We start from the raw sequence: 27,147 nt of genomic DNA on the forward strand, positions 1-27,147 counted from the left end.
GTCACAGCCTGATACTGTCACGGACAACCACTCCCAGACACAGCCCCTGTAGTGTCACAATAGCAGGCCCATGCTATCACAACTGTGCCCTATCATAGCAATAGCGCCTCACAGCCATCCAACCTGTCACAGCCCTTCCTACTCATAGCTGCACACTTGCACCCAGACACAGTCGTCCCTCCCCACATTGTCACAGCTCCACACACCATCACAGCCACTCTGGGTCACAACCCCCCGCCATCACAACCCATGCCTGTTCCTTCCTCTCCCCATTCCACATTGTCCATTGCCCAAGTAACGAGGGAGGCGATGTTGTCTGGAGGACCCTTTAATGGGTGCTGTGCCCCACTCCCTCCACCTCATGGTCCCCAGGGCAGCTGTGGGCCCAGATGGTGTCGCTTCTGAACAGGGCCGAATCCAGATCCAGCAGATGGCCTTGCACCTGGATGCCCCGTAAGCAGCCCCGGAAGGACCCCCACTCCTTGGGCATGGGGGTCTCACCCTCCTCTGCAAGGGAATATAGGGGAAAGGGGTCAGAGAGTGGGGAGAGAGGGGCCCCCACTCCATCCACCCCCACAACAACTTCCCTTCTAGGGCTCACAGGGGGGGTGGGGAAGGGTCTCATGACAAAACTGGCCCAGCTGGGGTGGGAACGGGGGTACGTCCAGTGGTACCCAGACATGGATGGGAGGGATGCTACTGTTTGGCAGGGGGAAACATACCTGGCAGCCCCCCAATGAAAAGCCGCCCCCCCTGGCCCAGCCAGGCTCCCCGCAGCCTCTGGAAGTCAGGGGGCTGGCTGGTCACGGAGTCTCCGTGGGCACCCAGCCGTAGTGCCAGGTGGGTGGGGGAGACCCGCAGGTGCAGTGGGGCATCCAGGCAGGGTCCCTTGGGCAGTGGCAGCTGCAGTTCGGTCGCATTCCCCAGGCGTGCGAGCACAGCCTGCAGGAGAGCAAGGCACAGTGTCTGGGGGGAGAAAAGGGGTCCTAGAACCCCCAAAGCTGGCCTTGCTGGCAGCGCTCTGTCTAGCAGGCCCCTGGGCAATGTGCCCCCATGGTCATCAGATTCCTGGCACTGTGCACCCCTGATGAGTGGACCCCTGGCACTGCAGCCCCCTGGCAAGCAGCCCCCTGGCACCAGGGCTCCCCAGCAAGTGGCCTCCCAGCACCGTGGACACCCAATGAGCAGACCCCCTGTTGCCACACCCCCTCCTCCCATGAGCAGACCCCCAGCATCTCACCCCTCCAGTCAGAGGACCCCTGCACTGAGCCCCCTTGAGACTCACAGTGGGCTGCAGCAACAGGCTCAATGCCAAGCTCTGGTCTAGGGTGGCCACCGCCAGCAGCAGCCCTGTCTGCCGGGGGGCCCGGACCCCCAGCTCCACCTCCAGTGCCCAGCTCTCATTGACGGGTGTGGTGCCACTAGCCAGGTCTGGGGGGACAAACACGGGGCAGGATCACTGGACAGTGGGGGGGGGGGGAGCTCAGGACTCTGCCTGAGGAGATGCTGCTGGTGGGGGTTGGAGAGAGGGAGGTCTTAGGGGGGGATGGGGGGTTACTGCAGGAGGGCTGGGAGGGGTCTGAGCAGTCACCATAGGGAGTAGGTGGTCATTTCAGTGGGTGCTAGGTGGAATGGGGGTTCCTATGGAGGGAAAGGGCCAGTCTAGGGGGCAGTGCTGAGCAGAGGGGGCAGTGTGGGGGTTCTTATAGGGGCAGGGGGTCAGTCTGTGGCTCAGTGCTGGGAAGAGGGGAGATGGAGGCTCTTGGAGGGGTGGAGGGCCAGTCTGGGGGGCAGTGCTGGGCAGAGGTGCCGGGAAAGGTGTCCCCATGGGTGACACAGGCTGTGCGGGAGGGACGCCAGGCAGGTGGCTGGACTCCAGGGTCCCCACAGTACCTGCCGGGCGGAAGCTGGCTAGCTCAGCCCCGGGGAAGAAGCTGCCAGGCTGCAGGGTGCTGAAGCAGCGCTTGGGGCTCCTCTCCAGGGTGGCGTCCTCCTGCCACGTTGTGCTCTGATTCAGCCAGGCCCAGTGCCGTATGCAGCCATCCATGGCCGTGTTCATCTGAAACACCGGGGTGGGGGTGACAGGTGGGCCTCCCCAGCTCAGCCCCAGTCCCCAGAGCTGTGGAGAGAACCCAGGAGTCCTGGCTCCCAGCAACCCCCTGCCCCTGATCTATCCCACTAGTCCCCACTCCCCCAGTGCCAGGCAGAGGCCCTAGGCATCCAGGCGCCAGCTCGCACCGTGGCCAGCAGCTGTGAGGCAGGCAGGAACAGACCCCCCATGGCGATGCGCATCTGGTGTGCAAGTCGCTCAATGATGGGGTATGAGACATGGCCCAGGGCCAGCAGCTCCTCTCCGTCCACCTCCAGCAGCACGCCGTCCCCCTCATTCTGCACCAGGAGCTAGGGATGGGAAGAACACGGTGCTGCCACCCATTCGGCCCCCACTCCCTCGCCTCCCCCCCAGGACCCCAAGCTTCCTCTAGCCCTCCGCTGGCCTGACACTACCCTCACCCTCACCAAGCCACTTTCATCCTGGGGGGAACTTACCCCAAGCTCTTTATGCCCTGAGAGACCCCTCAACCTCACCCAGCCACTTCCACCCTGGGGGGATCCCAAAATTTACACTAGCCCTTTCCCAGGGCTACTGCCCTGGGGGGACCACAAATCTTATCATGGCCACCCCTACTCCAAGAGTCCTCCCCAAACCCAGCCAGCCTCCTTCTACCACTCATGGGGAAGCTCCAAAGCCACACTGCACCCCCACTTTAAAGGTGCCTCCAAAACACTCACATCCCAGTTACTGCTCCCCAAGAGACCCTCTGACACCTTCCCTCTCCTCCCAGACACCCTCATCTCCCATCCCCACCCTCGTCTGGGGGGACCCTCTGCCCTAAGAATCTCCCCAAAATGCACCCAGCCCCCTCTCTCTCCCCTGCCCCTGTCCCACTTGGCAGCACCCCTGCCTCTCCCCGGAGCACTCTGACTCCTCCTAGCCCCTGGTACCCGGTGCCAGAGCCCATCATCCAGGCGCCAGCCGCCCCGCACGGTGATGCTGGTGACAACGTTGCTGATCTGGATTTCGGCCCTGCCGCGCCGCAGTCCCAGCATGAACCAGTCACTGTGGTCCCCCATATCGCCGAAAAAGATCACCCCTTCCGGGTCCAGCGTGCGGAACTCGAAGGATGATGTGGTGCTAGGAAGAAAGGGGCCCATGCCAAGCACATGGAACCCAGGCATCCTAGTGCCCGGCCCCCCGGTCTAATCCACCAGCCCTCAGCCCACTGCCAGAGCCGGGAAAAGCCCAGGAATCCTGGCTCCCAGCCACCCTGCACTCCAAATTGTACCTGGTCACCTGGCGGAGGTCGATGTGGATGGTGGCTGTTGGGGTGACATTCCCCCAGTGCTGGCCTATATTCAGAGCCCCCTCATCGCCTTTGAGGGCCTGGAAGCAGGGATCATCCTGCGGGGGGTGGGGGGAGAAAATTAGTGGTGTCTTAAAGGGCCTTATGCACCCCCCTCACTGGCCACTAGGTGTCACTGCTGCTCTGTGGGGGTGAAGGGGAAATACATGCCCTGCATTACCCCACCTGGCCATTAGAGGTCATTTTGGCTCCTTTTATTTATTAATTGTATTTCCATAATGATAATACGATTAATCATTGTAATCAAGTCTGCATTCTGGCCCCTGCAACACGGGAACTGCTTTTCCATTGTTTTCATTTACCGCCGCCCTGCCCGCCCCGCCAGAGATGCCTTGTTGCATTGTGGGCCTTTACATTGTGTTACTTCAACTGGCCACCAGATGTCATCGCTGCTCCATAGATAGGCAAGTGATAGAAATGTAGCCCTGTTAGTCTGGTGTAGCTGAAACAAAATACAGGACTATGTAGCACAAGATGGCTTATTAGATGATGAGCTTTCGTGTGCCAGACCCACTTACATTAACTCACAGACATTTACCTTCCTTCCCCCACCCCCCGCATCCCCCTTCTGTTCTGAAATGTGATTTGCCCTTTTCATATTTGTTCATTTTTTTAAATTGTATCCTTTGGTATATATGGTTGTGACTATTTTCTTCCACTATTTGATCTGAGGAAGTGGGTCTGGCCCACGAAAGCTCATCACCTAATAAAGCATCTTGTTAGTCTTTAAAGTGCTACATAGTCCTGTATTTTGTTATAGATAGGCAAGACACTGTTGGGAGTGAAGGCTAGTGGATTAGAACAAGAGGGAAGGATTCCTGGGTTCTCTCCCCAGCTCTGGGAGGGGAGTGAGGCCTGGTGGGTTAGAAAGGGGGGCAGAGGACATCTGGGTATCAATGTCGACGTGTAGTCAATCATGCAATTAACCTATAAACCTAGGCTTATCAGTTAATCTTGTCAACTACATGCATTTTCTCCCCCCCTTGCTACCTCTGTATGGGTATGTCTACACTACCACCCTAGTTCAAACTAGGGTGGTAATGTAGGCAACCGGAGTTGCAAATGAAGCCTGGGATTTGAATTTCCCGGGCTTCATTTGCATAAAGCCAGGCGCCGCCATTTTTAAATGTCCGCTAGTGCGGACTCTGTGCAGGGGTGGGTGAGCGTGTAGCCGCACTAGCGGACATTTAAAAATGGCGGCGCCCGGCTTTATGCAAATGAAGCCCGGGAAATTCAAATCCCGGGCTTCATTTGCAACTCCGGTTGCCTACATTACCACCCTAGTTCGAACTAGGGTGGTAGTGTAGACATACCCTATCAGAGGCAGCTGGGAGGGAGTAGGAGCCGGTGGGGGGAGCCAGCTTAAAAGGCTGATAGAGGCAGCAGCATGGGGGGGCAGGAGAGGCTGCTGCAAAGCAGCCTCTGTCTGTAGGTAGCTCGGACCCCCACAGACAGGGGCTGCTGCTACCCTATATCAGAGGCAGCAGCTCGTGGCAGCAGGCAGCTAGCTGGTCTTTGTGGGGAGCTGGTTTTTTAATTGGCTCCCATCATGGAGCAGCTGCTGCCTGGCACCCTGTGCTGCTGTCTCTAATACAGAGGCAGCAGTGCAGGGTTGGAGGGGCCTTCCCAGGAGTGGGGCCAGATTGCATTGGCTGCCTCCCCCGCCCCCAGGGACTATGAATAGTCAAATAACCAATAAGAATTCATGTGGTTACTCAACTATTCAATTACCACATTCAGTTCTCTCCTGTCTCTGGGAGGGGAGTGGAGGCTGGTGGGTTATAGTGGGCAGGGTGGGGGGAGGGGAGGCTGGGAGACAGGACTCCTGGGTTCTCTCCATGGCTCCCTTAGTGCCAGCTACCTGCATCTGATGCAAGTGAGGATCCATTGAAAGCAGGGCCAGACTAAGGGGTAGGTGAGCCAGGCAGCTGCCCGGGGCGCCAACCGATGGGGGGCGCCTGATGGCAGCTGTAAGGGGCGCGTGGTGTCCCTTATAGCTGCCATCAGGCGCAACGCACCTGGCTCCCTCAGCGCCGCCCCCTCCCCCCCCATCCCCACGGCGCTGGCCAGCAGCGCCCTTCCCACCACGGCCACAGGGCCCTGCATGGCCAGGCGCGGCGGCAGGGCCAGGCTGGGCAGCGCATGCGCCATGCACCCTGGGGGCAGGCCCTGAGCTGCGCGCCAGCGGCCGGGGGCAGGCCAGGCAGCACATGCGCCATGCGCCCGGGGGCAGCAAAACGGCTCAGGCCGGCTCTGATTCTGAAAGGTGGGCTGGGTTCCCAGGGTGTATCTGCCCCTTAGGCCGCTGTTCCAGCCAAGGCAGTCATGAAGGGGCTGGTTTCAAGGCCTTTCCCTACTTCCACTTAAGGGTCTTGTAGATAACTCCAGGGCTATGCCGGGGGGCCTAGTGGCTTGAATGGGGAGAGATGGTTTAGGCCCTGGGGGGCCCTTCAAAACCAGGGGCAGCCAGCTGGGTCTCTCCTTTGTCACTGGCTTCTGCTGCTCAGTGCCGTCCTCACATTGTGAGTGGAGAAAGCCGGCATTCACCAGGAGCGCGCGCTAGATCCAGGGGGCATGTGGGACGTCCCATAGCATCCAGATGCCTCTGTTGGCAGCTGAGGTACAAAGACACACCTGCCTCAGTTTGAGCCAATCACCAGCTAGCCAGCTTGTTAATCATCTGTCCCCATGCAGAGTGGTTACAATGCCAGTGGGTGAGGTGGGAATGGCCTTGGGGGGTGGGCAGGACCCTTTCCAGGTTTTCATAGTGGGGTGTATTGTGAACTGTGAGCAAAACATGGGCCCATAGGCAGTCGGCAGGGAATCAGCCTAGAGCCAGACAGGGTGTGCTGTGCGTTTCTCCCCTTGGGAGCGGCCTCTTTTGTCTCTCCCTGCTTCATGGTATTGGGACAACCCAATGGCCATCTAGCTCAGGATCCTGTCCTCTTACAGTGGCCAGTGCCAGACGCATCAGAGGGTTGAACAGAAGAGGGCAGATAGTGAGTGGATCCACCCTGTTAGCCATTCCCAGCCTCTGGCTCTGAGAGGTTTAGAGACATCCAGAGCATGGGGTTGCATCCTTGTCCGTTTTGCCTCATAGCCACTGATGGACCTGTCCTCCAGGAACTTACCTAGTTCTTATATGAACCCAGGTAGGGTATGTCTACACTACCCTCCTAGTTCGAACTAGGAGGGTAATGTAGGCATACCGCACTTGCAAATGAAGCCCGGGATTTGAATTTCCCGGGCTTCATTTGCATAAGCGGGGAGCCGCCATTTTTAAATCCCCGCTGCTTCGAACCCCGTGCAGCGCGGCTACACGGGGCTCGAACTAGGTAGTTCGGACTAGGGTGCCTATTCCGAACTACCAGTACACCTCATTTCACAAGGAGTAACGGTAGTTCGGACTAGGAACCTAGTCCGAACTACCTAGTTCGAGCCCCGTGTAGCTGCGCTGCACGGGGTTCGAAGCAGCGGGGATTTAAAAATGGCGGCTCCCCGCTTATGCAAATGAAGCCCGGGAAATTCAAATCCCGGGCTTCATTTGCAAGTGCGGTATGCCTACATTACCCCGCTAGTTCGAACTAGCGGGGTAGTGTAGACATACCCTTATTCTTTTGGCCTTTACCACATCCAGTGGCCAGGAGTTCCACAGGTCAATTGTGTATTGTATGAAGAAATATACTGCCTTATGTTCGTTTTAAATCTGCTGTCTATTCATTTCATCAGGGGACCCCTAGCTCTTCTATTATGTGAAGGGATAAATGCCCTATTCACTTTCTCCCCACCAACCATGTTTGTATAGTCCTCTATCCTATCCCCTCTCAGTCGTCTCTTTTCCAAGATGAAAAGTCTTATTAATCTCTCCTTTTACAGAAGCTGTTCCACACCCCTCATCATTTTTGTTGTCCTTTTCTGAACCTTTTCCAGTGCCAAGGTATCTTTTTTGAGCTGAGGTGACTGCATCTGCATGGTTTGGGCGTGCCATGGATTTATCCAGAGGCAATATGGTGTTTTGTATCTTATTATCTACTCCTTTCTTAATGATTCCCAACATGCTGTTCAGTTTTTGGCCTGCTGCTGTGCATCCAGCAGCTACATCTGCAGAGACGACTCCCAGATCTCTCTCAAACGGTTCTAGCTAGCTTAGCTCCCCTCCTTTAGTCTGTCCCTATATCCAGATATTATAACAGGCAAGATACAGTCATTCAAGTCCCAAAAGAGCATCCATAAGGGTCAGCTGCCATCAGGGCCGGACGGATGCATGGGCAAGCCGGGCAGTTGCCCAGGGCGCCAACCGACGGGGGGCGCCTGATGGCAGCTGTAAGGGGCGCGCGGCATCCGTTATAGCTGCCATCAGGCACTGTGCACCCGGTTCTCACAGCACCAGCCCCGAGGCGCCGGCCAGCAGCACCCTTCCCCCCACAGACACGGGGCCCTGCACGGCCTGGCGCGTGTGCCAGCAGTGGTGGCCGGGCTGGGCTGGGCTGGGCAGCGCATGCTCCGTGCACCCTGGGGGACGACCCCGGGCTGCGCACCAGTGGCCATGGCCAGCCCACGCATGCGCCATGCGCCCTGGGGGTGGTCCCACGCACCCTGAGGGGGCAGTCCCACACATGCACCGTGATCCCGGGCCCGGGGCACCAAAAGGGCTCGGGCTGGCCCTGGCTGCCATTGGCCACGTGCTATCGGCTCAATAGGGCTTGGCTTGTGAAACCACTCGCCCAAGAGAGGAGAAAGGCATCTGACCAGGAACCTTCCTCTAATCCCAGTCGCGAACAGACCTGAGGGCACTTTACATTCTGCATGGCATGGAAGAGATTGACTTGGGGAGATCCCCACTCTTGGAAGAGCCTGAAAGCCACCTTGGGGTGAAGGTCCCATGGGTGGTGAGAGGCAAACGGCCTGCTCAGGCTTTCTGTGAGGGTGTTCTTGGCTCCAGGAATGCATCGTGTGTGAGGCAGGAGTCCCAGAGAGTGAGTGCCTCCTGGCAAGGGCTGCAGAGCAGCACCTCCCTGCCTGTTGATATAGGACACTGTGGCCACGTTATCTGTGAGGACCCTGACCACTTGCCTGGCAGGCTTGGGAAGAACACTTCTCATGCCTTGTGGACTGCCCGGAGCGCTTCATGTGAAGGCCGAGCTCCGTGGGGCCCCACGTTCCCAGTGTCTGCACTGTGCCGAGGTGGCTGCCCAGCCCCGATCTGAGGCACTACACACCAACTCCAGGGCGCGTCATGGCAGCCGAAATGGCCTTCCTGCCAGGACATTCTCTGGTACCATCCACCACGGCAGCGCCTGGAGGATGTTTGAGAGGAGGGTCATCGCTCCATCTCGCGAGTGTCTGGCTGATGAGCAAGCTGATGTCAAGCACAGCTGCAGAGGGCACATTCTGAGCCTGGTGAAGCTGCCACAAGCCCCAGTGTGCTCATGCACGCTCTGGCTGTGGTTGGCAGTGCAGCTGACACTTGGCGAATGAGGCCCGCGAACGACTCGAACCTGTCTGGAGGTAGAACTTGCACTGCCACCAAGTCGAGGACCCCTCTGCTGAACTTGATCCTTTGAACTGGCACTAAGACTTTTCCTTGTTTACCGGGAGACCCAGTTGCTGACACGTGTCCAGGAGGAGAGCGACATCGCAATGGACCTTATTCTCGGACAGCCCTGTGACCAGCTAGTCATCAAGGTAGAAAAGTACCTAGACCCCCTTGGGTCTGAGGTATCCTGCCACCATCAACACACACTTGGGGTATATCTAGACTACAGGCTTTTTTGATAGAGGCTTTGTTGACAGATAGTGTCGACAAAGCTTCTGTCGACAAAGAGCATCTAGACTGCATCCAGTTCTGTCGACAAAGCAAGCCGCTTTGTCAACATGAGAGTGTAAACACAAAGGACAGTGTAGATGCAATAACACCTTCTGTCGACAAAACTCTGTCGACAAAAGGCGTTATTCCTTGTAGCATGAGGTTTACCGCCATTGACAAAACTGCCGAGTTCTGTCAATGTTATGTTGACAGAACTCAGCGATAGTGTAGCTGCAGGTATAGTTTTGTCAACAAAAGTCCACTTTTGTCGACAAAATCCTGTAGTCTAGACACACCCTTGGTGAACACTGTGAGGACTGTAGCAAGCCCAAAGGGGAGGACCATGAACTTGTACCTCCTGTGAAGTGAAGGAAGCACCTGTGTCCCTTGAAGATTGAGCTGTAGAAGTACGCGTCCTTGAGGTTGAGGGTGGCATCCAGGCTGGGGGAAGCCAGTGAGAACATGCAAAACTCAAGTCTGCGTAGATGGTGGTTCAGGCCGTGCAGGTCAAGAAATAGGATGTCGCCTTCCCTTGGCTTTTGGGATTTAAAAATAACAGGAATAAAAGCCCTGGTTTCCATGCAAGGGTGGGACCTCCTGCACTGCTCCCATGCAGAGCAATCCTTCCACCTCCTGTGTGAAAAGAGTCTCGTGAGATGGGTCCCGGAAGTGGGACGGGGAAGGTGGGTGGGAAGGTAAGGTAGCGGAGAGCTGGTGGGGGTAGCCCAGACCTGTTGTGGTGAGGACTCAGCCATGCGAGGTGATGGCCCTCCAGGCCGAGAGGCAGGGCTGGAGGTGGGATGAAAACAAAAGGGGAGGAGGATCTGGCTTGAGAGGTATATAATCCTAGAACACTAGAACTGGAAGGGACCTTGAGAGATCAAGTCCAGTCCCCCGCCCTCATGGCAGGACCACGCACTGTCCAGATCATCCCTGATAAATGTCTATCTAACCTGCTCTCAGATATCTCCAGCAATATCTCCAGATATGTTGCCTCCAAGGGTGTGTCTAGACTACATGCCTCCTTCGACGGAGGCATGTAGATTAGCCAGATCGGAAGAGGGAAATGAAGCCGCGATTAAAATAATCGCGGCTTCATTTAAATTTAAATGGCTGCCCCGATCTGCCGATCAGCTGTTTGTCGGCAGATCGGGGCAGTCTGGACGCGACGCGCCGACAAAGAAGCCTTTCTTCATCGGCACAGGTAAGCCTCGTGAAACCAGGTTTACCTGTGCCGATGAAGAAAGGCTTCTTTGTCGGCGCGTCGCGTCCAGACTGCCCCGATCTGCCGACAAACAGCTGATCGGCAGATCGGGGCAGCCATTTAAATTTAAATGAAGCCGCGATTATTTTAATCGCGGCTTCATTTCCCTCTTCCGATCTGGCTAATCTACATGCCTCCGTCGAAGGAGGCATGTAGTCTAGACACACCCCAAGTGTGCTCTCAAAAGGGGCACTTGCTGGCGGCCTTGGAATGGTTAGAGGTGGGTTGGGTGGCTGGTTGTGCTTGCCTGCCCTGCTTCCTTCTGTATGACTTGGACTCCTAAGGGCTGAGCCTGGCCCAGTATAGGCTCCACAAGAAGGAGAGGGAGGAGGTTGAAATGTTTCCCTCTCCATTCCCTGGACATAGAATCTGTGAGCTTTTATGCTGGTCCTTGGGTCTTATGAGAGTCTAACTTGGTGTCTATGTTTTCTGCCAACAGGGCCTGACTGTGAGCTCTGGGCCTTCACAGACAAGACCTAGAACAGGAGCCACACCGACCTGTGCATGGAGATGGCTGAGGCCATGAATCAGGCCATCAAATCCGTAGTGTCCAGTGCCACTTGCAGCACCGTTCTAGCTACTACTACCCCCTCCTCTGCGGCACCTTGAACTCCCGCCTGGGGCTCTCTGGCAAAGAGGACTCAAACGTTGCCACTGACTGCCCCAGGCTCCAGTCCAGTCGGACAATCAAGGCCTGGTTAGCCACATGCACCTGGAACTGGCTGACAAATACAGTTTGCATCCTGATAGCTCCAGGCGTTTGGAGTCTATTTTTGGGGGTGGGATCAGTTGACCTGGCTCCAGCCTGTGGTTCACCAACTCTACCACGAGTGAGTTTGGGGCCAGGAGGGTGTACAAATAGTCATGGCCGTTAGCAGGGACAAAATACTTGTGTTCTCCCCTTAGAGATTGGGGGGACTGAGGAGGCGTTGGCCCGACGGCCTTGGCTAGCTTGGCTACTCCTTCATGTAGAGACAAGGCGACCATGGCTGGAGCCACTTGCCCCAGGACACCAAAGAGGGTGTCGGTGGGTTCCTCCACCTCCTCTTCCTGGAGATCCAGGTGGGCAGCCACCCACTTCAAGAAAGCCTCGTGCACCCTGGCACCCTGCATCAGGCAAGGGGGACCACAAGGCCTGGGCTGACTGCTCCTCCTCAGGAGGTGGATGCTGGCCCTCTGCCTCCTCCTGCACCAGTGGGGTGCCCAATCTGGCTGAACTCGGTGCCAGGGGCTGGATAATCGGTAGTACAGGGGGCGCCTCAGAAACCCTGGCTACTGACTGGGTAGCTTGCAGCTGCATCAAGAAACCACATGGGGTCCACAGGCATCATTGCGAAAGCCACGGTGCCTGTGGCCATGGTGATGACTGTGTGACTGCAGGAGGTGCCAGGGTGGGCGGTTCAGGTCTTGATGACGATGCCTGCGCCCAGTGGGTGGGAAAACTGTTCCAAAAGGGCCCCCACAGCCCTTTACTCCAGTCCCTGCAGTGCTGGGAGCTGCAGGAAGAGGCGATTTCAGAGACCAAGAGGAACGCCCATGGCTGCGAGTCAGCGACTGAAAGCGGCCCCTGAACCACTTCTCGATGGCGATGACCAGCGACATGGAGATCTCTGGTGCCGGGAAGAGGAACGGGTGCTGGAGAACCTGCCCTGGAAACCTCAGTGATGTGCGATAGTCCCAGTGTGGGGAGCAGCATCAATTTTGTGGGGACCTGTCTTGAGATCAACCCTGCTGGCAGGGTCAGTGACTGGCCCCACTGTGCCCAGCTTGCTGGACAATGCCCGCCTCTGAAGGTCTGCACAGCTTTTCCAGCAAAGGTCTAGATCTCGAGCCTGACCTTTGCCTCCGCATGGCAGGGTGTATTGGGCTCTGGAGCTCTCTCCTGAGACCTTGCTGGAGGGTGGAGCATGGGGTGGCTGGTGACTGCAGCAGTAGCGAGGACTTGCCCCTGTGCCAGGGCCCCGGTGTCAAGGGTGTCGGCAGGATGGGCAACCTAATAATGTCCTGTGCTGCCTGAAGCACCTCCAGGTGGAGGGGACCTGTACAGTCAGTGACTGGGGGTGGGGAGCCTTCTCTGGTGTCACGTCCTGGTCCGATGCCAGCTTGGGCCCAAGGGACTTGTCCTTCCCTGTCTTCTTGGCCTGTTTCTTCAGAACCATTGAAGATTCCTGGTGCCGAGACGTCATCGGTGCCGGGAGGGTGCTCTGCAAGGCACTGGTGCTTGGCACCAAGTCAGACTGTTGGTCTTGCAGAGCCAAAGCCGACTTCATCAGCAGTGACTTTAACCTAAGGCCTCTGTCTTTCAAGCTCCATGGATGGAAGACAGCAAAGGCAGTTCTCATGAGCATCACTAACAGTGACCCTCTGCAACTCAGGCCTTGTCTACACTGGCATATTTTGTCACCTTTTGGCAACAAAACAGTGAGAGCGTTTACACTACAATGTGATTTGTTGGGGAAAACACCTGGTTCTGGTGCCAAAAACTTCCACACCTGCAAGAGACTTTGTCTTTTCCCCTCCCTTTATTGTTGACAAAGAGCCAGCAAAGACTCTGCTTTTAAACTTGTCCTTTAGTTTTTTAGTATTTATGTTTAATGCAGTGATTGTGCACTTCCAGTTCTAGAGGAAGGCTGCGGGGATGACCAAGAAGTTCATAACTCAGGTATTTGTGACTTGGAGGCTCTCACTGTAATAGGTAGTGGGTTTCAAACAAACACCCAGTGTGCAGACCTGTGGAACTCCTCGCTGATGGATGGCATGAAAGTGTAACAGGATTGAAAAAAGAATGAATGAGATTCCAGGAAGGCTCAGTCCAGTAATGGCTGTTAACTTAGATGGCCAGGAACGTGACTCTGGGTGTTTCTAAACCTCTGACTGACTCACATGCTGATTGCTCCATGCCGTTCACTCACTTCCGCAGCAGTGAGTGTGAATCTGCCTCTCTCCAGCCACAATAGAACCCTCCCCCCTTTTTAAAAAGCCCTCTTCCAACCAGGATATGCCCAACTTCCATGTCCTTCCTGACGCCATGGCTCTCCTGTGCGTCGGGGATTATCTGTCACCCTATCACCGCAGGCAGGGGGAGGGGGGAAAAGAAAAATCCCAGCTCAAGGCTACCCAGACCTATTCCACCTGTTGATCAAACTTTTAACTGTCAAAGAAACAGGGTGCGCAGGTCAGACATGGAGTGAAATTTCCGATTCCACATCTATTTATTGTAAATTGTGCCATGAAATTGGGCAGGTATGCTATATTTGGAGCAACGAAATGTTCATCACTACCCCAAGGGGCTGGGAATGGGGTATTGTCACAGGAGAATGCTGTCTGTGGGGTGACTAAGAACCACACAGCAAACTGTTCATCTGAAGTCTGACCTTTGAAAATACAATTTTTTTTAAACAGGAATTTCGTGGTAATTTTGCTGCTGGACGGGTAAATAAAACCCTGACACTGTCCAGGAGTAAAAGAGATTTTAAAGAATTGTCAGGCTTTTGGCAGAATCAGGATCAGTGAAACCCGCCCAGCATCATCCCCTTGCGTACTGATGGTGCAGCCAGGGGGGTCAGAACAAGATGGGTGTCCAGCATGTGCTCACTGTCTGGCCACTGACTGCCAATGCACTAAGCTGGTCTGACCCCTAGCCAAGCAGCCCCCTCCCTGCCCAGTTCTCTGCCAGCCTCACCTTAGCAGAGTCCCCATGGGTTATCGGGCGGTCCGACACGGCCTCTGCTGAAAACCTGCCCAAAGCCAACAGAACGACGAGGAGACTGGCTAGGAAGCCCATAGTGCCAGGAGAAAGGATCCAACGGAAGAGTGTGGAGCTCAGGGCCAGCCAGTCTGAGCCCCTTTGGCCCGCCAGCTGATCTGCAGGGCAGGTAAATAGAACAGCTGACGTCAGCTCTAGCTCAAGGGTCAGGGTTGGTGGTGGTGGGGGAAGAGATGACAGGGTGTTTGCCCTGGCGAGGAGGCAAGTGGAAGATCACTCCCCAGCTGGCTAGATCAGAAGCAGCACCTGCAGATGGATTGGTGGTGGGGAACCTGGCACCCATGGGATGTGTAGAGGGGGGTTGAGGGAGCCAGCAAGGGGAGCCCTTCTTGGGCACAGGGACTCCTTTCTTGGCCCTGCAGTAAGCCCCCTTCTCCCAGAATCACATTGTGCCCCAAATCCTCGACTCTGCCTGGCTTCCCGTGGGCAGTGGATGTTTGCTAAGAGTTACATTGGCTGCAATCCTAGATAGGGAGGGGTTGAGGTAGATGGGGGGGTGGGGAATATCCTCCCCTGCCAGGAATCAGGCTGTCCCCCCAAATATCTCCCTCCCCTGGTAGTTAGTGTTGGCCCTTATGCAGTGCTCTTCCCTTGGGAGTCAGCTCAGAGATGGCCACCTGGCGAGGGGTCCCTGTGTAACCAGCCACTCCGCCCCAGAGGTGGTTGCATCTCCACAAAGCAGGAAGGCTCCCAATGGGCAGAGAAGCACACACTGCTCCCCTAAAGGCGTCAGATGTGCAGAGGCTGCCAGGCAGCTTTTGGGTTGAGCATATAGTTGTCTTTTTATTTCGGAGAAGTTATGGTTAAACACACACAGATGCAGAAAGATAAATATTGGATTGTTCTCTACGGGTCTTCCACACAGTCACAGTTGGAACAGAGAGACCAGGCTAAAAGCGGCTGGAACACAGGATTTCTGTGGGGTTGAATACGTGGGTTTTTTGCTCATTTGTTGCTTTGATTATTTTTCTTTTAAACCATTTAGTTAGATCTCTAAAGTGCCATAAAACTAACCAGAGGTGCGTCTAGAAAATAAAGACAAAGGTACATTCAGTAGCAATGCTCCACGCTCACTGAGGACTCAGTGACAAAAGTGCAAAAGGTTTCAGACGGACAGCTATGTACAGATTGGTGACTGCCCCCTCCCACGCCCCCACCCCCTGCATACCTCCGCTCCAGCTCCTGGGGGAGGAGAGTGGGACACGTTCCCAGAATGCCTTTGGTGCTTTCTGCTCTATTCCCCCTCTCCCCGCCTCATGCAACCTGCAATGTACTCTTCTGCTGCCTGTGAGCAATGCAATGGCCACTGCAAGCTGCTGCAGTGAAGGGGGATGCCAGTCATTGCAATGTGGGGCTGTTGCAATGCTGTGGGATGGGGTGGGCTGCATTATCCCTACAGGTCACCACCACGCAGCAGAAGAGGCAGCTGCAATACATGGGCAGGCTGCAACGGCCACAGCGCTGCATGAGGAAGGGTGGAGTGCAGCAGGTATGGCACCACATCGCAGGGGAGCCGTGCGGCACGGCTGGGGAGGGGGCTGGAATGTCCATGATGTGTGCCCGAACGCTGCAGGCGTGAGGGAAGGAGCGTTGCATTGCTGGGCCTCGGGGCCACCTGCACGAAGGAGAGCAGGGAATTGCATGGCTGCAGCAGAGGGGGCAGCCGTGCCATCCCAATGCAGCACCTCGCTGCATTGCCGCGCTGCAGGAATCGCCCAATGGAAATGTACACGCACACACCCCGGCCCAACTTCAGGTGCTGCAGCCCTTGCCCCTGCAGCCACTGGGGGTACTGCTGGACTGGGAAGGCTCCCCCAAGTCAATCAAGGCTTAGGGCAAGGCCTCCTTCCCCAGCCTCCAAGTCCAAGATGTGCTCTGTGCCAGGCAGCACCCCCTGCTGGCCAGACAGATGGGGCAGTGACAGCCCCCCCCCCCACTTTGGAATGGGGGAGGGATTCTTTGCTTCCCCCCCCAGCTCAATGATCCATGGGGATCATGGGCAAGTTTTGGGGGGAAGTTGGGGAGAGATTTAGGAGCTGGTGCAGGGGCAAGATGGGGGGAGGTCAGGTGAATTTAGGGGAATGATTCAGAGATAAGAAGGGGAAGATCAGGGGGCAGCATGACACTGTGGAGTGTCAGCATTGTTTCCTCCAAACTGCATCCCTCATTTCCTCTCTACCTCACAAGTTAAGCCAAGGAGATCACATACCACTCCCCCCAGCTACTAGGGTGTATAAATGGGATCAAACCTCAGATTCCCCCCCCAAGCTCCAAGGAAATCCGCACACCCCTTTGCTCCCCCAAATGTGACCCACTAGGGCAGCAAAGGATTCTGAGAGCAGCACAATCCCAGGCCCACACACTTCCAAATCCACCCCCTCCAAGGTGTATCTCAAGTCACTGGTACCCCAAAGGTTAGGGATTGGGGGGGGCTAACACCCCTCATGTGCCCCAAAAGAGTGAAGGAATCTGGCTTTTGGAGGGGAGGGGGAAGATCTGCAGAATAAGGGGTGCCTGTCACCCCAAGTATCTGCAATGCAATCCTACACCCAGAGATCGGTTGGTGGGCAGATGGATTGGTGTGACGAGGCAGCTGGTGGGAGGTACGAGGAGCGGGAAGGTGGTAGATGTGGTGGGGCATAGGGAGCAGGTTTAGGAGGCACCATTAGGGAAGGACTGGGGGATGGGACGTTAGGGACACTGGTGGGGAAGCTGCTTTGGAGGGGCAGAGGGGTGGATGTTCAGGCTGCAGGCATGGAGAGCAGGTTTTGTGGGGAGAGGGATCGGGGGGCTGGAGTTTGCTGGGTGGGCAGAAGGGCTCACCACAACCCTCCCTGCTTTTGGAGTTGCTTTAACTACAGTTGTTTATGAGGAGTCTCTTTTGGAGGGGGATGCTCCCATTTCCTACATGACCCCCCACCCTGGCATGTGGGGGGGTAAGCAGGAAAAGGGCTAGTGCAGTAGGGAGGGTCAGTGGCCCAGACTGGAGAACAATTAGTGCAATAGGACCGAAGAGCTGGAGCGGTGGAAGGCTCCCCGGCCCGAAAGGAAAATGTGACTCAGCCGGTTGAGGCTCCAAAGCAAAGCGTCACCAGTGACTGCAGAGCCTGGCGCCCTGCCAGGGCTAGGAGCGCGGGAAAGGGGGAGTTGGGGTGGAGGCTGGATGCAGAGGGAGAAAGGGGGTAGGGGACAGGGTGGGGTGCTCAGGACAGGAAGCTGAAGGCAGCAACAGGTGAGGAGGGAGCCCAGGAACTGCTGGAGGATTTGTGCCCCTGCTGGGAGCAGCCAGGCTGGGGTAGCTGGGAGCTCCCCCTGCTCCCCCCCAACCCCTGCTGGGACACTGCAGGAACTGGATTTGGGGAGGGGGCTGCAGTGCATTCTGGGAGCAGATACAGTGTCCTCTCCCATCCAGGCTCCCCCACTCCCAAACTGTCTCCCTACCCTTCAGAGGTGGGAGTTCAGGACGGGAAATGGGACACCCTCATCTCCCAGACCCCCCACACTGGTCCCTCTCAGCTACAATCCCTCCCCAACCCCATCGCAGTGCATGCCTGGGAGCCCTGCCCCCACCAGATGAGTCAAGAGCAAGAGGGGCTCTGGGGGGAACTACGAGGGGAAAGGTTCCTGAAAGGTGTGGCAAGGGGGGGAGGGTCCTGAGGAGTCATGGAAGGGGGAAGAGATTGAAGAGGGCACTCCATCTGGAATGACGGCTGTCAGTCATTGCTTCCCCCCATACGCACCAGTCAGGAACAATACCTCTGCCCCATCTCGTCTCCAGTATCCTGCCCCGGCCACCTCACATCCCAGCTCCAGCATACTCCTCACATCACACTTCACAGGGCCTCCTCTACTTGGCTCCGGCACCTCTCCCTCCACTCCCTTACCTTGGCTCCAGCACCTCCGCAGCAAGGCTATGGCATAGTCCCCCCTCTATTTTGGCTCCGGCTGCCTCCCCAACTTGGCTGCAGCACTGCTCCTTCCCCCCTCTGCCCTGTCTCTAAGCTCAGCTCTAGCACCTCCACAGCCAGGCATCAGCACTCCTTCCTTTCTCCACGCCCCTAGGTTAGCTCCAATACCTCCGTGCCTCAGCTCTGGCACCCCGTCCTCCATTCCTATACCTCTGCTCCAGCGTCTCCACCGCCCAGCTCTGGGACCCCATCCCCAAATCTCATCTTCGGCACCTCCAAGCCAGACTCCAGTGTCCTTCCCTCCACTCCCCCTCTTTCGGCTCAGCAACTAGGCTCTGGCACAGCTCCCCTCTATCACAGCTCTGGGGGCATCCCCCACTTGCCTGCAGCACCTCTTCCTCAGTTTTCCCACCTTGGGTCGGGTGCCTCCTTAATTGGCTCAAAATACCCTCCCCTAATTGCAGCCCTGGAGCTCCCCTGCATCTCCCCCAACCCTGCTGCCTCCAGCATCCCCCCCCATCGCAGAACCAGCACCTGCCACCGAGCCCAGCTCCGGCGCCTACCCCCCAACTCTCACAGGAGATTTCCCTTGTTCAGGCGCTCGGGTGCCGAGGGCTCTCCCCGGACCACCCCCCGGGGTACAGCTGTCCCACCCCCGACCCCAGCTCCGCTGCCAGCCCCATGGGCCCCGGTGCTCCCTGCCTCCTGGGCCTCATTCCGGCAAGGGTTCACCGAGTAGCCAAAAACACTGGGTAGGAAAGGCAGGGGCTGTCCTTTGTCATCTGGGAGGACCATGTTCAGAGCGACAGGCAGCGCGGCCAGGTTGGTGAAGTTGTAGGGGTAGGCGGCCAGCAGCTGGTGCCCGTACATGAGCGGGTAGGGGTCAGGGTAGAAGCTCACTTTGCCCTCCCCTTCTCCAGACCCGGCTTTGCCCATGGTGCTAAACGGGATGGCGCTTGGGTAGGCAAGGAAGGGAGGTTTGTCTTCTGCCTCCTTCCGGGTCCGGCAGCCCCCCGGTGCCAGCAGGGGCAGTGGGTACTCCTGCACTGGGTACCTTTCCTGGAAGCCTTCCCTCTCCTCCTCCTCTGGGGGCGCCGGGGCCAGGCCGGTGTGCGAGATGACGGGGTCTTGCAGGGAGAGGGCAGCTGGGGGGCCGGGCAGCGCTGGAGCCAACTCAGTATGGCTGGTGGTGGCCTCGGCCAGAGGGGCAGCCGCCTCCACCGCCGTGCCCGTCTCGGGTGGCATCTCCTCTTCTTCCTCCTCCTGGGGTGGTGCTATTACCGCCCCCTGACTCTCCGGCGTGTCCTGCTGACTGGCAGTGCGGGCCCGGCTGGCCTCCACAGCTGGTGCCTCTCCACTGGACGACGAAACCTGCATCTCCTGAGTGATTTCCTCCTTGACAGCCGTCAGTGCCGGCTCCTCTGGCTTCTTGGAATAAGCGATGACGGTGGTGAGGGCAGGCGGGACAGGCTCCTGGATCTCCCCCTCATGCCGCTTCATGTGCCGGCTCAGCGCCGCTGCTGTCTTGCAAACCTTGGCACAGTGGGTGCAGGTGAATTTAACCGAAGGCTTACGGCCTACCCGGTGGGCCGGAGCCGGAGCCGGATTGTCTTTGCCTGACCGCTCATGCACGCGCTCGTGCTTCCGGAGTTTCTTGAGGGCCGAGAAGAGTTTGCCGCAGGCTCCACATTCATGCTTCCACTCAGTGCTGCCGCGCCCGGCCTTGTGCACCGGCTCAGGCGCCGTGGCGTCGGAACCACCGGGACTAGGCGATGCTTGGGCGGATGCTGCACTGGGCTCCACCCCTTCCTCCTCTTTCTCTGCCCGCTTCATCCAGCGCAGGGACCTCAGCTTCCGGCGCCACCGTGAAGAGCGCTTTACCTTGGGGACGCCAGAGCCGGCCCCACCCGAGCCAGAGGCCTTCCGCTTGGGCTTGTAGGTATAATAGGGACGCCAGAGCTGATCTTCGGCATCCCGATCACTCTCCTCATCACCACTCTCGTTAGCATAGGAACTGCTGGCACGTTTGCCAGAGCCAGGAGTCGGTTTCTCAGCTGGGCTGAAATCGAAGCGCTTGGGGCCACGCGGGCTCTTGTCCAGCATCAGGTCAGTCTCAGAGATGCGCCGCTTAACGATGGCTTCTTCGCCGATCCGCACCGTGATCTGGCAAAGCGGGGCGCTGCGGCTCTCCGAGGTGGCACCCACATAGGCCGGCTTGGCCATGTACGTCATGGTGCGGCCAGGCCGCAGGCTGCGGGGTTTGGATGGCTCCCCACTGCCCGCCTCCTCCGAGGCATGCTCTGCCGCTGCCTTCTGGGCTTGGATGTACTCCTTCAGCACTTGCTTTTTGAGGGGCTCAGCCGGGGCAGGGCGGGGAGTGGCCAGTTTGCTGTTGTAGGTGATGACAGAGGAGGCCTGGCCACCCCCGCTTCCTGCGGTCAGCACCGACGTGCTGTGCACGATGACCGAGGAGGCCGGGTGACCGTAGGCGATGACTGAGGGGGCCTCGCCATCTGGCTGCACCCGCCGCCCCTCCTCTGTCGTCGCCCCGAAGCCCGTTTCAACCGGGAATGGCGGTGCTGGTGCTGTTGTCTCGTTCTGCTCAGCTGGCGCCGGCAACAGAAACCGCTCAGCCTCAGGCATCTCCAATGCACTGGCAGCCCCAAAGACAGGACCCACCTCCCCGGAGTGTCCCATGGGGTCCGCGTCACCCAGCGCCACAGGGAGGGGTTGTGGGGGCAGCAACAGGCCCTCAGGCAACAGCCCCTGGCTGTAAGTCTTGTAGGGTCGCTTCTGGGAGCGCATGGGCAGCAGGCGGTAGAGCTTGAGTGCATTGAGTTTGGGCTTGTAGCCCCCATTGGGCGTCTTCTCAGAGGAGATGAGTCCCGGGTTGATGCCATGAAAGGCCTTCTGGTGTGTCTTCAGGTTGTAGTAGGTGACAAAGGTCTCCCAGCAGAAGATGCACTGGTACCGGCGCTCCCCGGTGTGCCAGACCTCGTGTTTGGTCCGGTACTCAGCCAGGGCAAAGACTTTGTCACAGTAGCGGCAGGGGTACTTGCGCCGCCAGGAGTGGACGTTGGAGTGGCGCTTGAGGCTGGAGAGGGTCATGTAGGAGCGCTCACAGACGGTGCAGAAGTAGATGATGTGACCGTCCACCACCTTGACGAAGTGGTCCTGCTCTGGGATGTAGTCCAGTCGCTGCAAGGCTCGGTGGCGGAAGAGCAGCCCTTTCTTGGAAGACATTGGCTTGGGCGGTGCAGAAGCAGAGGGAGCTGCTGCCGGTGCCACCGGCTGGGGCTTGAGTGATGTCTCTGGGGCAGCCACTGCCTCCTCTTCTTCCTCACCCGCTTCTTTGCACAGGACCTCATGGGTCTGCAGCCGCTTGATGTGAATGAAAGTCTTGCCACAGTGGCGGCAGGAGAGGGAGCGCCGGGAGCGGTGCAGCTTGACATGCAGGCTGAGGGCAGCCGGGGTGGCAAAGGAGCGGTTGCAGAGCCCACAGCGGAAGCTGCTGCCTGTTGGTGATGCAGAGGGTGCTGGCTCACTCCCAGCGGCCTCGGTGACAGGGGGTTCACTGCCTTGGTCCCGCTCCCACTCAGAGGCACCATGCAGGAGGGCCGGCTCAGCGGGTGCTGTGCTGAGCGCGTAGAGGATCTTTGCAGTCTCGTTGTCTGCCTCCCGCTCTGGGCTGGGCGGCTCCTGGACACAGACGGGGCTGGTGGCTTCGGCTGGCCGCGACGGGCATGTCAAGTCCACTGGGGAGCCACAGGATCTGGGGGAGGAGACCGAGGCATCTCCAGAGCCCTCGGGGCTCCAAGCGTCGCTCATCTCCTTGGCTGGAGCCGTGTGGTCTAGGTTCTCCAGCCAAGCGATGCCGAGGCGGCGCCCAGCAGCCCCGATCCGCTGAGCGGCAGCTGGGCTGGACACCGAGAGGCGGGACCTGTAGATGAAGTTAAGGATGTCAGAGAAGACCCCAGCCTGGATGTCGGGCAGCTCCAGGACCTGGGCAGGCTGGCAGCCGGCGAGCTCTTCCGACAGCACCTCCTTGAAGTAGGGACTGGAGGCTGCCAGCACGTTCTTGTGGGCCTGGAACTTGGTGTCTTCAGCAATGATGGTCACGTCGCAGAACTGGCCCCGCAGGCGCTGCTCATTCAGCTCCACCAGGAGGGAGCGGGAGTGACCCACATCCGAGAGCTCCACGACTGGCGCCATCCCGGTGCCACAGAACTGGAGAGGGAAGAAACAAGCATTAGGGGTGTGGAAACTAGTGGCTAGAGTGGGAGAGGAGAGGTTGGGTGCCAGCACTCCTGGATTCTCTCCCTGGCTCTGGGAGGACAGGGGAGCTAGTGATTAGCACCACGGGGTGCCTGCCCCCTTTACAGCCCTGAGTGGTGGTGCTGCAAGCTCTCAAAAAAACACACCCAACCCCCCCCCAATGTCCTCTCCCCATGGAGGGGTGTTGTTTCCATGGCCCATGTAGCCCCATGACAGGACTGCAACACAAGGCTCGGGGCTTGGGATTGGTATGCGGGGGGAGGGGAGGAGAGGGGGCGCACATTTGTCGAGATGGATTTGGCATCAGTGAGGCTGGGACATGGGTCAAGCTGGGTCCCAACTCGGCATCCGTCAGGCTGGGCTGGGAATGCAGGTCGGCCTTGGTCTGGCCAGGGGGACTGTGGGGTCGGACAGGGTTGGCGTCATTCGGGCTAGGCTGCAGGCCAGACTTGGCATTGGTGGGTCCACGCCAGAGAAGTTCTGGGGCTTTGCCTATCAGATTGGGGGCAGCCCCCAACCTCTCCCTCCAGGCTTCCTCCCACTCTCCAGACGGGAACCATTTTGCATAGGGATTCCCAGCTGGCAGCTAAAATGGCTGAGGGAAGCGGAGGCCGCTGCCAGCTGCGATTAGCAGCGAGGAGCTGGCCCGGCCCCACCACTCCAAGCAGACGTCGGCTCGTCCGCTTCTCACCCTGCCCCCAGGCACCCAACCAGCCCTCAGAGCCACCTGTTCTGGGCCTGACACCAGCAGTGCCCAGCCCCAGCTCCCAGACAGAGGGGCAGGCGGGGACATTGCTCAGACAGGCCAGGGTCAGGGAAGGGGCAGGACAGGCCCTATCAGGCAGCTAGTCAAACCTGTCTGTCTTGTCCTGAGCTGCCCCCATACCCACATTCCCCGTCCTCTCACTCCTTCCCATGGATCCCAGATCCACCCTTAGCCAGTACCTGGATCCTCCTGTCCCACATTCCTCAAAGAATAGAGTCCCCAAAAGTAGGGGTGAGAATTGAAGAGGGATAGGAGTTCAGCTGGGTCCCCTGTTCTAGAAGGGACAGGCCTTTGCCCCATTCCCCACCCCCCTGAGCCAGACAGTGCCTACCCTAGGGCCAGGTGGGAGCCAGTATCCTGTAGAAGTGACAGGCCGCTGTCCCATTGCCTGCCTCCCTGAGCCAACCAATCCCTACCCTGGGGCCAGATAGGAGCTGGCATCCCCTACAGGGGTTCCATTGGCACAGAGGCTATGGGGCTGGGGAGCAGAAATTCATCACTTTCCCACACCTCTCCCAGGCAAAACAGGGAGAGCAGGTTACCATGAAGACCTGAGCAACAGTGCCTAGAACAAACTAGTAATATTTCTAGAGCTAACCAGCCTTGCCACAGAGACCTGGGCAGAAGGGCCTAGCAGGGGGTGGGGTTCTAGATTCAGCCAACACTGTCACAGAGCCCGAAGCAGGAGGGCCTAGAAGGAGCAGGTTCTAGACCCAGGTAGCATTGCCACAGATACCCAAGAAGGAGAGCTTAGCAGGGGGCGGAGTTCTAGCTCCAGGTGGCATTGCCAAGGAGACCCAAGGAAGAGGACCTAGAAGGGGACAGAGTTCTAGATCCAGCCAACATTACCATGGAGACCCAAGGAGGAGGGCCTAGCAGAGGGCAGGGGTTCTAGATCCAGCTGGCGTTGCCAGGGACACCTGGGCAGAGGGGCCTAGCAAGGGTTAGTTGCCCCTTTACCTGTGGGAGGTGGCCTCATCGACTATGTGTTGCTGCCTCACAGCCCCTCGGCTCTGCTTGTCCCTGGACAGGATCCTCTGTGGAGAGACGCCAAAGGTTAGGCGCTGAGATTCAAGGCAGGCGCGGGGGCTGGGATCTCAGACTCCTGGGTTCTCTCCCCAGCTCTGGGAGAGGAGTGGGGGCTGGTGGTTAGAGTTGGGGGGGGGAGGGGAAGGAGACTGGGCACCAGGACTCCTGGGCTCTATCCACAGCTTCAGGAGGGGAGTGGCATCAAGTGGCCAGAGCCAGGGGGCTGGGCATCATGACTCCTGGATTCTATTCCTGACTCATTTTGTGGCCATGGGTGAGGCCCATCGTCTTCCCCCCATGCCTCAGTTTCCCTTCTGTCTAATCCAGGGAATGCAGCATCACTGGTCATACAATGGAGCAGAGAGCGGGAGGGCATTGTATATCCATGTCATGCTTGTCCCAGAATGTTCTAGGCATATTCTGGGTCCAGTGCCCAACAGGATAGTTCTCTTTGCAAGTTTCTCACACTAGCCTATTAAAGACCAAGCTCCCAGAGTCACTGGATTAAAGTTTTCATATATGGGAGAGAAGAGGCTAGAAAATGGGTCCCAGCTACAGGCCCAGAACCCAGAAAATAAATACAATGAAGACTATGTTAAAATCCCGCAATTATTAAGCTAATGGTGTGTGGGGGGGGAACGGGAGTTAGACACTTGAGGTTTAGGGCGATGGTAGAGCAACATCAGAATTTCTGGGATAAGAGAGGCCTGGATTCAAAACCACATCTCTACTCAAACCTCTGCATTTACCACACCCAGCTGCCTTTCTCCACTAGGGACGTAAGGGTACGTCTACATTACCACCCTAGTTCGAACTAGGGTGGTTAATGTAGTCATACGAAGTTGCAAATGAAGCCCGGGATTTAAATATCCCGGGCTTCATTTGCATCTTGCTGGGCGGCGCCATTTTTAAATCCCCGGTAGTTCGGACTCCGTGCCCACGGCTACACGCAGCACGGAGTAGGTAGTTCGAATTAGGCTTTCTAATTCAAACTACCATTACTCCTTGTGGAACGAGGTGTAACATTAGTTCGAATTAGAAAGCCTAATTCGAACTACCTACTCTGTGCCGCGTGTAGCCGCGGGCACGGAGTCCGAACTACCGGGGATTTAAAAATGGCGCCGCCCAGCAAGATGCAAATGAAGCCCGGGATATTTAAATCCCGGGCTTCATTTGCAACTTCGTATGACTACATTAACCACCCTAGTTCAAACTAGAGTGGTAGTGTAGACATACCCTAAGAGAGTAGTTGATTAGTCGACTACTCACATTCTCCCCGCACCCTTGCTGCCTCTATATAGAGGCAGCAAGGGGGGGGCAGGGAGAAGCAGCAAGTGCTGGGGAGAACTGGCTTAAAAGTCGGTTCTCCCCAGCATGGTCTCCACTTCCCCCACTGCTGCCTCTATCAGAAGCAGCAGGCAGAGAGGGACAGGGGAGACTGCTCCAGTAGCAGCCCCTGGCCATAGCATGTCCCAGTGGGAAGTTAGGGCCCCCCCCCCCCCCATGAACAGGGACTACTGCCCGTGAAGCAGCCCCTGTCTGCGGAGGAGTCCTAACTTCCTGCTGTGACCTCCACAGACAGAGACTGCTGCCGCAAAGCAGCCCCGGTCCACAGCCAGGCACTGAAGACAGGGGCTGTTATCAGCTGGGCAAGCAGCCCATTCAGACCCTGCTCGAACTGGGACCAAACCCCACTCTGGCTCTGCAATTTAAAACGCAGTAGGAGCTGGAGGACAGGCTACCTGACTCGTACTTCCTTTTAAATTGCAGAGCTGCAGCAGGGTTTGCTCCTGGCACAAGCCGGGACTGAGAGGGGCTGTCTTCTCCTATAGAGTAATCGAGTAGTCGATACAAATTCCATTCACCACTCAATTACTAAAATAATCTAAACTGAAATCCCTATTTTCCAGCCAACCCTAACAGAGTATTTTGCACTGAATTTCTTAGCTTTTTCCCTGTTCCCTTTCTGCGAAATAAAGGAAAAACTGAAATCTCACACAGTTTTGATTTCTTACCTTCAAGAAGTACTGGATGGGCAGGCATCCTCCACTGAAAGAAATCACCGAGCACTCGGCAAAGGATAATCAACCCCGGGTTAAATTTGGGGAAACTGAGGCACGGAGCGGGGAAAATTATTTGCCCCGCAGGCCAGTAGCACAGCTGGACATAGAAACCACATGGCTCCAGTCCAACGTGCTAGCCACCAGCATGCATGGCCTTCAAAAACAACTGTTAAATCATAAAATGATTAACACACTGTCCCTTACGAGGCGACCAACACAGAGAGGCTTAGCAAAGGGAATTGACTGGTGTTGGGATGCTCAAATGAATATTTACTTAATTATTACTATTAATATCAGTAGTAATTATTTGCCTTAGGATAGCTGCCTCCCCTTTGTGCAAGGAGCTGTACAAAGAAATGAATCTAGCCTAGAGGTGGCTGTCACAGGTCCATCAACCAGTGAGTTACTTGGGGTTATTTATAGGCTATCTTCCTTCCCCCTGGTCTCGGAGGGACAGTCATTAAATAATCCCCCACATGAGAAGAGGGATAGCTAGCCCAATGTTATAAGTGGGGAAACTGAGGCACAAAAGGGAAGGGACTTTTCTGATCACAGATGGGAACAGAATTCAGAAGTCCTGGCTCCCAAACCCCTCTTCTAACCACTAGACCTCACTCCCCACCAGAGCCAGGGAGAGAACCCAGGCATCCTGGTTCTCAATCACCCCTCCTCTAATCTTCTAGACCCCATTCCCTACTCAGAGCTGGCGAGAGATCCCAGGAGTTATGGTTCCCGCCCCCCCCCCCCCGCTCTAACCACTAGACCCCACTCCCCTCCCAGCACTGTGAAAGAACCCAGATATCCTGGCTCACAGTCCCATGCCAAGGTCATATGGTAACATGTTACTA

The 27,147-nt window shown here is 57.2% G+C and overlaps 2 protein-coding genes across 9 annotated transcripts in view; both read right to left on the minus strand.

Annotated features, from left to right (window-relative positions):
• Positions 1-225: 225 nt before the first annotated feature.
• On the minus strand, positions 226-14,861 carry SHBG (sex hormone binding globulin). Of its 3 annotated transcripts, XM_075907742.1 has the most exons (8): positions 14,175-14,368; positions 3,345-3,460; positions 3,004-3,193; positions 2,239-2,400; positions 1,894-2,059; positions 1,286-1,431; positions 723-942; positions 313-507 (listed from the first exon to the last, which is right to left on the minus strand). In XM_075907742.1, the coding sequence occupies exons 1-8, from the start codon at positions 14,274-14,276 to the stop codon at positions 329-331; spliced, it is 1,281 nt and encodes a 426-aa protein (XP_075763857.1). In that variant the 5' UTR covers positions 14,277-14,368; the 3' UTR covers positions 313-328. The 3 variants fall into 3 exon arrangements, with proteins under 3 accessions (XP_075763858.1, XP_075763857.1, XP_075763859.1); XM_075907743.1 differs by lacking the exon at positions 723-942 and having other exon boundaries at positions 226-507; XM_075907744.1 differs by lacking the exon at positions 2,239-2,400 and having other exon boundaries at positions 14,175-14,861.
• A 564-nt stretch (positions 14,862-15,425) lies between these two features.
• Positions 15,426-27,147, minus strand: part of ZBTB4 (zinc finger and BTB domain containing 4) — a 44,118-nt gene continuing 32,396 nt past the window's right edge. For 3 of the 6 annotated variants that reach the window (XM_075907736.1, XM_075907733.1, XM_075907734.1), the window contains 2 exons: positions 24,168-24,244; positions 15,426-22,393 (listed from right to left, as the gene is read on the minus strand). In XM_075907736.1, coding sequence (XP_075763851.1) covers positions 18,740-22,378 — 3,639 coding nt within the window. In that variant the 5' untranslated portion in view covers positions 22,379-22,393; positions 24,168-24,244 and the 3' untranslated portion in view covers positions 15,426-18,739. Of the gene's footprint in view, positions 22,394-24,167; positions 24,245-26,251; positions 27,042-27,147 lie in introns of those variants that run through there. The other 3 variants (XM_075907731.1, XM_075907732.1, XM_075907735.1) reach the window with 2 other exon arrangements.

This window comes from Pelodiscus sinensis, chromosome 24, assembly GCF_049634645.1.
Source record: "Pelodiscus sinensis isolate JC-2024 chromosome 24, ASM4963464v1, whole genome shotgun sequence".
NCBI lineage: Eukaryota > Metazoa > Chordata > Testudines > Trionychidae > Pelodiscus > Pelodiscus sinensis.

What these genes read in the sequence shown, in the direction of transcription:
- SHBG (XM_075907742.1), bottom strand. Translation starts at nt 14,276, where the DNA reads ATGGGCTTCCTAGCCAGTCTCCTCGTCGTTCTGTTGGCTTTGGGCAGG. An exon ending in CCTCACAGCTGCTGGCCACG is followed by an intron (nt 2,060 to 2,238) that starts GTGCGAGCTGGC and finishes CCGGTGTTTCAG; the next exon opens with ATGAACACGGCCATGGATGG. An exon ending in AGCCAGCTTCCGCCCGGCAG is followed by an intron (nt 1,432 to 1,893) that starts GTACTGTGGGGA and finishes TTGTCCCCCCAG; the next exon opens with ACCTGGCTAGTGGCACCACA.